The sequence below is a fragment of the Phymastichus coffea genome, unplaced genomic scaffold (genome assembly GCF_024137745.1).
Source record: "Phymastichus coffea isolate CEN01 unplaced genomic scaffold, Cenicafe_Pcof_1.1 PCOF00014, whole genome shotgun sequence".
In the NCBI taxonomy this organism is placed as follows: Eukaryota; Metazoa; Arthropoda; class Insecta; order Hymenoptera; family Eulophidae; genus Phymastichus; species Phymastichus coffea.
In genome coordinates this window covers 7,210,683-7,220,834 of record NW_026706825.1, presented here as the reverse complement: position 1 = coordinate 7,220,834, position 10,152 = coordinate 7,210,683, and the positions used below count along the sequence as shown (strand labels likewise).

The 10,152-nt window shown below is 53.2% G+C and overlaps 1 protein-coding gene across 4 annotated transcripts; it reads left to right on the top strand.

Moving 5' to 3' along the window:
• The first annotated feature begins 1,680 nt into the window (after nt 1–1,680).
• LOC131674266 (diuretic hormone receptor-like) lies at nt 1,681–9,912 on the top strand. 4 transcript variants are annotated; one of them, XM_058952857.1, is made up of 9 exons: nt 1,681–2,289; nt 7,586–7,784; nt 7,853–8,040; nt 8,108–8,188; nt 8,410–8,529; nt 8,588–8,773; nt 8,833–8,987; nt 9,071–9,315; nt 9,727–9,912. In XM_058952857.1, the coding sequence occupies exons 1-9, from the start codon at nt 2,082–2,084 to the stop codon at nt 9,824–9,826; spliced, it is 1,482 nt and encodes a 493-aa protein (XP_058808840.1). In that variant the 5' UTR covers nt 1,681–2,081; the 3' UTR covers nt 9,827–9,912. The 4 variants fall into 4 exon arrangements, with proteins under 4 accessions (XP_058808840.1, XP_058808822.1, XP_058808849.1 ...); XM_058952839.1 differs by having other exon boundaries at nt 8,254–8,529; XM_058952866.1 differs by lacking the exon at nt 9,727–9,912 and adding an exon at nt 8,254–8,330 and having other exon boundaries at nt 9,071–9,350.
• The last annotated feature ends 240 nt before the right edge of the window (nt 9,913–10,152 follow it).

Below are 10,152 nucleotides of genomic sequence, written 5' to 3'. Positions count from 1 at the left end.
TTATCAAGCTACTGATATAATTAGAAATTTGCTATTATGACTTTCATGTAGAATTGATTAGTTGTCGAGTATGAGTCATTAGTGATGTAACAGTTGCCAAAAGTTTGAGAAACTTTTAAGAGGTATGTTAATTCTTTATTAAGTATTGTTAGACGATGAGTAGAAGCTTCATATTTTTCAATGTTCGACTGAGATAACTGTGCATCGATTATCGGCTAAATGCAAATATGATTGCAACTACGAACGATTCGAGACGTAATTCCTTTGATCTTCCGTAACAACTATCAGGAATTCATTTGTCGCGTCGCAATGAAGCTTTTCAAAGGCACAGAGGCGCGTGCAAAGCTCGCGGTACGATCAATCAAATCTTGAGGTCGACATCGACTAATTAGGGAATGGATTATTGTTGGAAATCGGAGGGATTAGTGGGCTTATCAAAATACGAGATGCTGCACAAGGAGCTGGAACGCGAAGGCTTTTGCCATTCGAATTCGCCAACAGAATTTTGCGATGACAAGCAGACATCGGAAAATGCGGTTGACTGATTTTCAAGCGAACTTTTGCTAGGGGCACAAGTAATATTAGTTTTGCGAAGTTTATAACTGGATCGTGCGTACACGTGGTAGCTGAATTTTAGATGGGCTCCGTGGCAGAAGTGGATGTGCAGAGTAAGCAGCGCAGCCTGGCGTGAAATGCTATTAATGATAGAGCTGCTGCTGGGATTAAAAGTGCAAGCAAACCAGTATAACTCGGATAATGATCGACAGGAATCTGCGAAACTAATTAGAGACTAGGCATTGGAAGACGAGCAAGACAATAAGTAGGCGGCCCGACGGCGACGTGGACCCGAGCAAGCAGCAGACGCAGGATCGCTTACGATTTAATTTTGCCTGACGAGCGGCAGCGGCCCGAGGGCAGCCGGAAGGCTCGCGCTCAAGCCGAGCCGGTGTCGCAGTCTCTCATCTCAGCCTCGACATTCCCATACGAGCGCACTGGCATTGTCGTTTTTCGTTTGGTTACAAGACTAACCAGGACGAACGGTCGCTTCTTGGCGAGCCCGCGCGCCGGCGTTGTTTGCACGTCGGGCCGATCGTCACTCGGAAGATCTGCTCGGCGCTATGTTCCTCGACAGTGGCTGATAATCATTCCTCAACGCGACGTAGGAGCGTGCAATGGCGAACCGGCCGCGAGTGGAACGCGTGGCAACCAATCGGTCATAGTTGCTATTTGACGGGGGGTGGTGGGGGGTGGTCGAGACGAGATCCCGACGCAGACGACAAGCCTAGCGAATATCAAGTGCTCGGCAGCTGCGTCGTTAACCGCGGGGCAATGGCAACGCCACCTTCGCTCGAGATAGGCTGCGTACAGTTGGCTTCACGCACGAAAGCGAAAAAATCCGCTCGAGCGTTCGACTGACGCGGCAACCCGTGGAATCGCAGAATCGGGGACACGAGCAAGTCGCCCCCTCGACGAGCCTGCGCAGCCAGGTACGACCAGGCTGAACGCGGCTGCCGTCGAGTCGGCGAGGAGTCTTCGATTCGTAAATCCAGAGCAACCTGCCGACGGCGCGGAGCTGATCCGCGCGAGAGGCGCGCATGCTCTTGCCGAGCGGCGGTGGCGGCGGCGGCGAGAGCGGCGGCGAGAGCGGCGGCGAGAGCGGCGGCGAGAGCGGCGGCGAGAGCGACGGCGAGAGCAGCGGCGAGCGCCGCCCGCCAGCCGCCCGCCGACGGTCCAGCCGTGAATTGGCCTGCTCGCCACGCCTCGCGCCTGGCCCTCTTTGGCGTCCTCCCCCTGGCCGGCCGGCCAGCAGTCGCGAGTTCCCGTCGAGGCTGCGCCAGGCCAGGATGCCGCAGCTGCGCGCGCCAGCCGCGCGGTCCCCGTGGAAGCGAGGCGAGGCCGCAGCTTGCCGAGCGCCAGCCGGGCGGCGCGCCGAGCCGAGCGCCCAATGGGAAGCGCCGAGGAGCCGCAGTGATCGCGAGCAGCCAGTGCGCGCCTAGGAGCAGTCGATCCGAGTCGATCCGAGTCGATCCGAGTCGATCCGAGTCGATCCGAGCCGATCCGAGCCGATCCGCCGGGCCGCGATGGCGAACGACAGCAGCAGCGGCGACGGCGGCGGCGGCGGCGCGACGAGCGAGGGCTGCCCGTGGAGCGAGGCCGACGAGGAGCAGGCCGGCGCGAGCTGCCCACCCGTCTGGGACACGCTCATGTGCTGGCCGCGGACCGCCGCCGACAGCTGGGCCAGCATGCCGTGTTTCGCCGAGATCGGGGGCATCCGCTACGACACCAGCCGTGAGTACTGCACGCCTAGGCCGCCGCGCACTCGGCACCGGCCGACTCGTCGCGTCGGAGGGCAACGCTTTCGCCGCCTCGCCTGCCGCCCCAGCCAGTCTTCGTCGACAGCCACGTTCCCGCCTCTTTCCCACTGTTCGATAATCGCTCCGCAGTTGCTGCGATTACGCACAGCTTTTGAAAAAATCAAGAAAAGTCGGTTAGAGTACGTCAAATCTTATTCATTAGATATTCCTTTCGTATGAATTCTGCGAGCAATCTTCTCAAACACATTATCTTATCTCGACTTCTGGAAAAATTCCTTTTCTGTGGTAGTAACTTTTTTCGGTAGCTGCAGTTTTCTTTCAAATAGAACTACAGTTATGCGGGTACATGTGAAATTTCTTGATCGATGACACGTACGATTCCTATGTTTGAATCAACATCACTGAAGAAAGTCGTAAAGCAAATGAATAAACATTGACGAATTGGCTCTTCGACAAGCCAAGCTCAGGCATTTCGTTCGGCTACTACTGCAAACTTGTGTAAACCAATAAAAATTAATGTCGTTGGTGAGCCGCTCTGGGAAAAATGACTTAATATAGATAACTGATGCAGCGAAGAGTATTGTGAAACCATATGTGACAAGTCAGACACGGTAGTGGCCGTAAATCAATGATGCTACGCTGTTCGTAATACTTTCTGACGGTGTTTCAACGTCTGAAAGGCTAATGTCATTTGAGATAGTCGGCAATGTGTAAATTTAAACAGAAAGCTTGGTACTTTGAACGTAGATTATTCCCATGAGAGCGTCAGGAAAATGAAACTGTCAAGCTGACAGGTGATTCCAAGCATTCTGCCGTGACTAATTGAACGCTCGCTGAAACAGCTGAAATGATTGTTGAACCAACGAAATAATTAGGGCTGATTACGCTCATCTACACCTTACCCTTGATTACTGATTAGTATTATTTCTCTGTCAACGTCACATTTGACTAGAGCTTTTTCAAGTAAAAAGTGTTGAAGTTTTCGGGAAAAAGTCGTTTTTAACAACGTGCTCGCGCGAACCCGGCAGGTAATTTCTTATGAGCTCTGAAATGCCTTTTTGACATTATACCAATCATGAATATTTCATTCTAGTCTCGTGGTAGAGCTTCAGTCAAAAAGTTTCAATGTACTGCTCGCATTTATTTTAATAGTTGTTCCTTGTACACGTGTTAACGAAACTTTATTGAGTAACTACGTGTTTAGCAATTGACAGTTTTCGTTAATAATGCGGCTAGGGTGACCATCATGAAATGACCACGTCAGATATTATTTCATTAATTTGCCACTGTTTGTTTGTACAACGAAATTTTTTTTTTCAACGTTTCATATAGTTCGTACGATGCTCGTCGATTTGTTTTGCAATTTGGCGATGCTTATTAATGGCTCAATCACGTTTTACTGAAATGAACGGTTGATTTAATTCGAATGCCCGAAACCTATAAGAAAAGCATATCTCTTTTGCACAGGAGCAGTAAAATCAGTATCGACGATGTTATTTGATATTGAAACCTACATTTATCTAACTTGATCGTATCTTATAGAATTCAATTATGTTAATGTATTCAGAAATTCAAAAATACCACTCGACAGATCTTACGATAAGCTATGCATACATACGATATTGTTACGTTAAAGCATTATTGTTTGTTTTTCAATATCAATCGAGAATAGTTAAATTTTTTTATTTATAATTGCTTTTTTTTTGTTTTTGCTTCGATGTGCAGCATAAGTTAATCCGTTTGTTAGCTGAAATCTGGCATCGCAAGCCGATAATACAAGTGAACATGCGCCAAAGAGTTTTCTTTTTACCATAAAGCCGCGGCTGTGTAGTAGCTGCGGTTTCTCTAACTTTTCTTCAAGGTAATCGAATTATCTCTCACGTATATTTATATCGGATCACAAGAGAGCGGACGCTGTTGAATGTTACAACCTAATTATTGGCTTTGCGATTGTCTTGCCTTGCCGGCTGCTTATCAAGTTGATTCAACGCCAAATTCAATACGCTCGTAGCTCCCTTTTTTTCACTCGAACGGAACCACACTGAACGATGGATAGCCAGATATATTCGAACACACAGAAGGAACACGTGATGATTTGAATAACAAGCCAATTTGCTAGTCATTTCTGCCCCAATTAACACGTCTCACATATTAAATGCCATTCATCCTCATTCGAATCGTTGCTGAGATAAACTTGCACGGCAATGCAGGCAGCCTGTAATTAGTGGACAAATTGGTGACCGAAAAATCCTGGAAGACAATGGCTAAGCGGCTATAATTAATCGCTGACCGATCAATGTCCTCATTGGAATGATCGATGCATCCGCATGTTTTTTGATAAGAGCGTAGTGCACGCAGCTAAGAGCTAGGCTTACAAGCTACTACTCGCAACATCGGAGGTACGTTTTTCATTCGTTAGAGTTATGAAACAGTTGTCTCTTTATATTGCGACCACAATTTCGTCGAGCGTTTTAATGCTCCAATTAAACTTGACGCTACTCAAACGAAAGTACTGCTTGCCGAACGGTCGAGATATTTCATGTTTGTAAGATACTAAGCCTTTGGAATATATTGCGGTTTTAGTTAGAGCGACGCGAATCCGAAATTGATAAAGTAGGAAATGGTGTTGAGCGGTATTTTTTGTTTTCGCCGTCTTCGTACGTGAAGGCCCGCGGCAAGTGTTTCACTACTTGCTCGTCACGAACAAACGTACACCGTCGTTCTGCAAGCGACAGCCGAGAGGAGGACGGCGATGCCTCGGATACTCGTTCGTATGAGCCCCTTTTGCTCATTTTATTTGTTTGGCTTGCAATATTGAAACGAAGCAGCGCAAGGGAATGTTGGCATTCGAACAGAATAGGAGTTAAAATAAAGCCATGGATAAAGCCACGCGAGCTGCTAGTTTAAATAGCCGCGCGGCTATGAAATCCAGTTGATGGCATAATCTGTGCAAACAAATGGTGCATTTATTTGGGATTCGCTGATTCACGTTCTGCTGCTATATTTGCTTGCGATTCGTACCTTTACTGGCTCAGCTTCGCGTACGGCCGACGCAGTACCAGCCGCCAAGCACAACGCGCACCAAAATCAATCGGTTCGGTGCAAGGTCTCCTAGTCCACCTTCATCCTTTGTCGCCATTTTGCCCCAAGTTTTTCGTCTTGGTCGTGCCCGATTATCCCATTATCGTGCTCCATCTCGCATATCGATCGTACAAATCACTGCGAATGGGGCGCACAACTGCAACTCTCTCGGAGAAGCGACACGGACTAACGAGCATTGGAACGAACGAGCAAGTGCTGGCAGTGGGCAGTAGTAATTATTGCCGATGCGCGGGCAGAGGGCTGGATAGGGGGCGCATCGCGGCTCCCGAGTCGGAGAACGGTTGGGCGTCGTTAGATAACGAAAGAATACCGTCGCGGAGGTAATCGTCGGTCGACATGGAAAACGGGCTGGCAGTAGGTCGCAGCTACAGCGTTATCGCGCGTATGCTAAGGCAAACACGGCCGGAGCTTTACAGCGCGATAAAATCCAAGCTCTCGCCCACCGCGCGGCTGCCTACGCGCAGAGGCAACCAAGAGAGCAGCCAAAGCGGAAGAGAGCTTGCGACGCCGGCAGCTTGTTGAGCTGCCTACCGCTCGAATTCATCACCTTCGCAGATGCCTAATTCTGGCGCAACATAGCAGCAGCGCCGCGGCGGCGCGTTTACGCGTCAATTCACGTGGCTATTTGCTTTTCTCGCTGGCGTGCCCAAGGCGAGCGTTCTCACCGCTTGCGCGCGCGACGCAGCGCCGTATCATCGCTGTCTCCGCACGAGGCTGCGCTCCGCGTGCCGTCGAGCAGCCCCGCAGGACGCTCGCTCGTCGGCTGCTCGAGGCTGTTTCTAGCGGAGCCGTGCGCAGTGGGCGCGCAACGTCATCCCGTCGACAAGTGCCTCGCGAGCGCTGATCTCTGCGGCTCTGCCAGGCGAGAGCATTAAAAGCAACGCCGCAAGCCGAGGCTGCTAAAAATCCTGTGCGGTGGCACGCGAAGCGACGTCGACGAAGCAGGCCAGCGCGCCAACGCATTGGTCGGCCGTTGCGCCACCACGGCCGTAGAACCACCTCGCCACCTCGCCACCGCGCGGCCTGTACTTGACAAGCGCCCCCCCGTCCGGCAAGCAACGTCCCCGAGTAGAGCGAGCCAGCCGCTTCGGTCTGCGTGCCATTCGTTATTCGCGAGCTCCACACCACTCGAAACCACCGTTTATTGCACTTATCGTGCGCGGACGCGGTGCGCTCGAAGGCAGTCTGCGTGGTAAATTAGAGTGGTGTACCGGATCGGAATTTTTGGACGAAAACACCAGAGGGAAAGCGCAGTCCGCTAGTTCGGCGAAAAAAGCAAATTTGAAAGTTTCGGAAAAACATCGGCGAGCAGCGGCGGTGAGCTGCTGATTATCGCACGTCAATCGCGAGCTCGGCTAGTAACTTGGTAGCAATAACGTTGACAGCATGCTCTATGAAGGTAGGTACGACAGGCCGGAATTGACGGGCTTGACATTCGTTGGTCGACGAGTCAAAGCGTTCATTAAAGCGCAACAAGATTTTCCGGCGAGCAATACAGTCAGCGGCGCAACGAGCCTCGCTTCGCTTTCCCTCCCGAGATTGCATATTCGGATCTACGAAACTGCTTGCAGTTTCGAATCGCGAGAACAAAGTCGGCAAGATCCCGTCGCGAGACTGCTAGGCAGGTACGCGATCTCGGGTGCCGGCGCACTTTTGGATCTATTTGTCCGCGCCGAAACGGAGTCCACGACCAGTGATCACGGGATCGGCTCCAGTCTTCGCGTTGCGGCCAAGCCTCTTTTCTGGCTTGCGCTTGACTCTCCGTCGATAGCCTCGGGCCGCCAGGTAAATGGACACTGGATCAATGCGCGCGACCTTGATCGACGCAAGCACCTCCGAATATAAACTGCGTCCGCCCTGCTGCTCGCCGACTACTAAAATTAGGCTGCTACGCGCGCTCGGCCGATGAAATGACAATTGGCTGGACGATGTCTCGAGAGAAAACCGACCAGAATAAGAAGCAGGAGCGACGGTTATCGGCGGCTCTGCTATGCGAGCAAATTTAGCAAGCCGCCGAGTGGCCGTTTCGAGGCTCTCGCTTGCCAGCGCACTCGGGGCGGCCTCGTCGTCGTTGTTCGCGGTCGCGCTCGCACCGATAAGCCCGAGGCTGGCTGGGGGTACGGAAGCACGATAGCGACTGACCGCGGGCACGTGCACGATGCGCGCAGAGAACGCCAGCAAGTGGTGCTGGGCGAATGGCACCTGGGAGCACTACTCCAACTACACGCAGTGCGCGCCGCTGTACGACGCGCTCGACGAGTCCGAGCCAACGAGCAGCGTGGAGGTGATGACGCGGCTGTACCTGGTCGGCTACGGGCTGTCGCTGTGCAGCCTGCTCGTCGCCGTGGCCATGTACCTGCGGTTCAGGTAAGCGGGCCGCCGGCGCCGCCTGCGCGACCGGCCGCAGCGCTGCAGCCACGCGCGACTGCTTGCAGGGAGCTGCGCTGCCTGCGCAACGCCATACACGCCAACCTGATGGCCAGCTACATTCTGGCCGACGCGCTCTGGATCGCGACGGTGCTGTCGCAGGTCTCGCTGCAGTCCAGCCGACCGACCTGCGCGCTCTTCTTCTCCCTCTACCACTACTTCCAGCTGACCAACTTCTTCTGGATGTTCGTGGAAGGTGAGCGCGCGCGGCTCGGCCGGCGCCCCCGCCGCGGGCGCCCGCTGAGCCGCGCTGCCCGTTGCAGGCCTCTACCTGTACCTGCTGGTGGTCAAGACCTTCTCCGGGGACGGCGTGAAGCTGACCACGTGCCTGCTCATCGGCTGGGGTGGGTGGCGCAGCAGTCGGTAAGCCGGCCTGGCGCGCCTCGCCTAATCCAGCGCCTTCGCGCAGGTCTGCCGCTGGCGGTAGTGGGCGCGTGGGCGGCGGCCAAGTGCCTGGCCGAGCCGCCGGCCAGCCGGAGCCCCGAGGTAGCCGCGGCCTGGCCGCTCGCTCGGCCAGCCGCCTGGCCGCCGCCGCTGCAGCGCCGCTCGTCTCTCTCTGCCGCAGGAGCGCGCCCTGCTGGAGCACTGCCCCTGGATGGCGCGCCACCCGTTCGACTGGCTCTACCAGGCGCCGGCCGTGCTCGTGCTCTGCCTCAACGTGCTGTTCCTGCTGAGGATCATGTGGGTGAGTGCGCGACTCGCGAGCCTGCCCGCGCGGCCCGACTGACGTGCGCTGGGCGCAGGTGCTCATCACCAAGCTGCGCTCGGCCAGCGGCGCCGAGACTCAGCAGTACCGCAAGGCCGCCAAGGCGCTGCTCGTGCTCATCCCGCTGCTGGGCGTGGCTTACGTGCTGGCCCTGGCCGGGCCCAACGAAGGCCCCGCGGCCCGCTTCTTCGAGTACGGCCGCGCGGCGCTGCTCTCCACGCAGGTGGGTGATCCGTGCGCCGCGCCGCGCCGCCACCGCTCTGTCAGGTTCGCCTGTTGCAGGGCTTCTCGGTGGCGCTCTTCTACTGCTTCCTCAGCAGCGAGGTACGCAACGCACTGCGCCACCGCTACCGGCGCTGGGCGGCCGAGCGCAGTCTGGGCGCGGGCCGGCGCTACTACGCGCACTGGGCGCCGCGCTCGCACACGGAAAGCGTCAGGTAACCGGGAGAGGAGGGGCCCGGCCGGCCGTTCATCGCGCGCGCGCTCCCTCCCCCTCGCTCCAGCCTCCACTGCCTTGCAGACTCTACTGTCGACCGGCCGCCGCCATCGCCGCCGCTGCCGGCGCCGCCGCCGCCACCGCGGACACCGCCGACACCGCCGACACCGCCGACACCACCGACACCACCGCTCGCCCGCGCCCGACTCTCCTCGGCGCGCGCTAGCGGCTGTTCCCCGGCTCTCGCCCGAGGCTGCTCCTCGATTCTTGCCATCTGTCTGCTGCAGCCTCGTACCTCGAGCACCGACCAGTCGACTACCACTACCTGGGTAATTCTAGGCTATTTCGATTGACTTGTAACCCTTAGGTTACGGATTTTTTTTTAATTTGGCACAATTGTTGTATACATAAAACTGAGATTTTTCCCAAATTTTGGAGACGATACATTAATTATATCAAAAGTTATTAACAATTAAAGAAAAATGATAAAAAATTTTCAAACAGCTATATTTTAAAAACTAATAAAGATATCGAAGTCGGATTTTTTTCAAAATACTTATAATACCTTAAAATTTCGAAATAATTACAACAATAAACAATAAAAAATTTTTTTCGAAAGTTATTAACTTTTTGTTTAAACAATTGCTAATATCTCAAAAAGTATATTTTTTTTTTGAAAAATTCTTGCTCCTACGTATTCCTGAGGATTTTTGCTATCGAAATCAATCATAAAATTCAAGGGCCCGACATATCGGAAAGCGTAGCCCTAATCAAAAGAAGACGCCTCGGCGTAAGGCTGCGGTAGCGCTCCAGCGGACTCACGGTCGAAAGGTACTTTAGCTTTAATCTAAAAAACTAATAAAGATACCGAATCGGATTTTTTCCAAATTACTTATAATACCTTGAACTTTCGAAATAATTACAACAATAAACAATAAAAATTTTTTTTCGAAAGTTATTAACTTTTTGTTTAAACAATTGCTAATATCTCAAAAAGTATATTTTTTTTTTGAAAAATTCTTGCTCCTACGTATTCCTGAGGATTTTTGCTATCGAAATCAATCATAAAATTCAAGGGCCCGACATATCGGAAAGCGTAGCCCTAATCAAAAGAAGACGCCTCGGCGTAAGGCTGCGGTAGCGCTCCAGCGGACTCACGGTCGAAA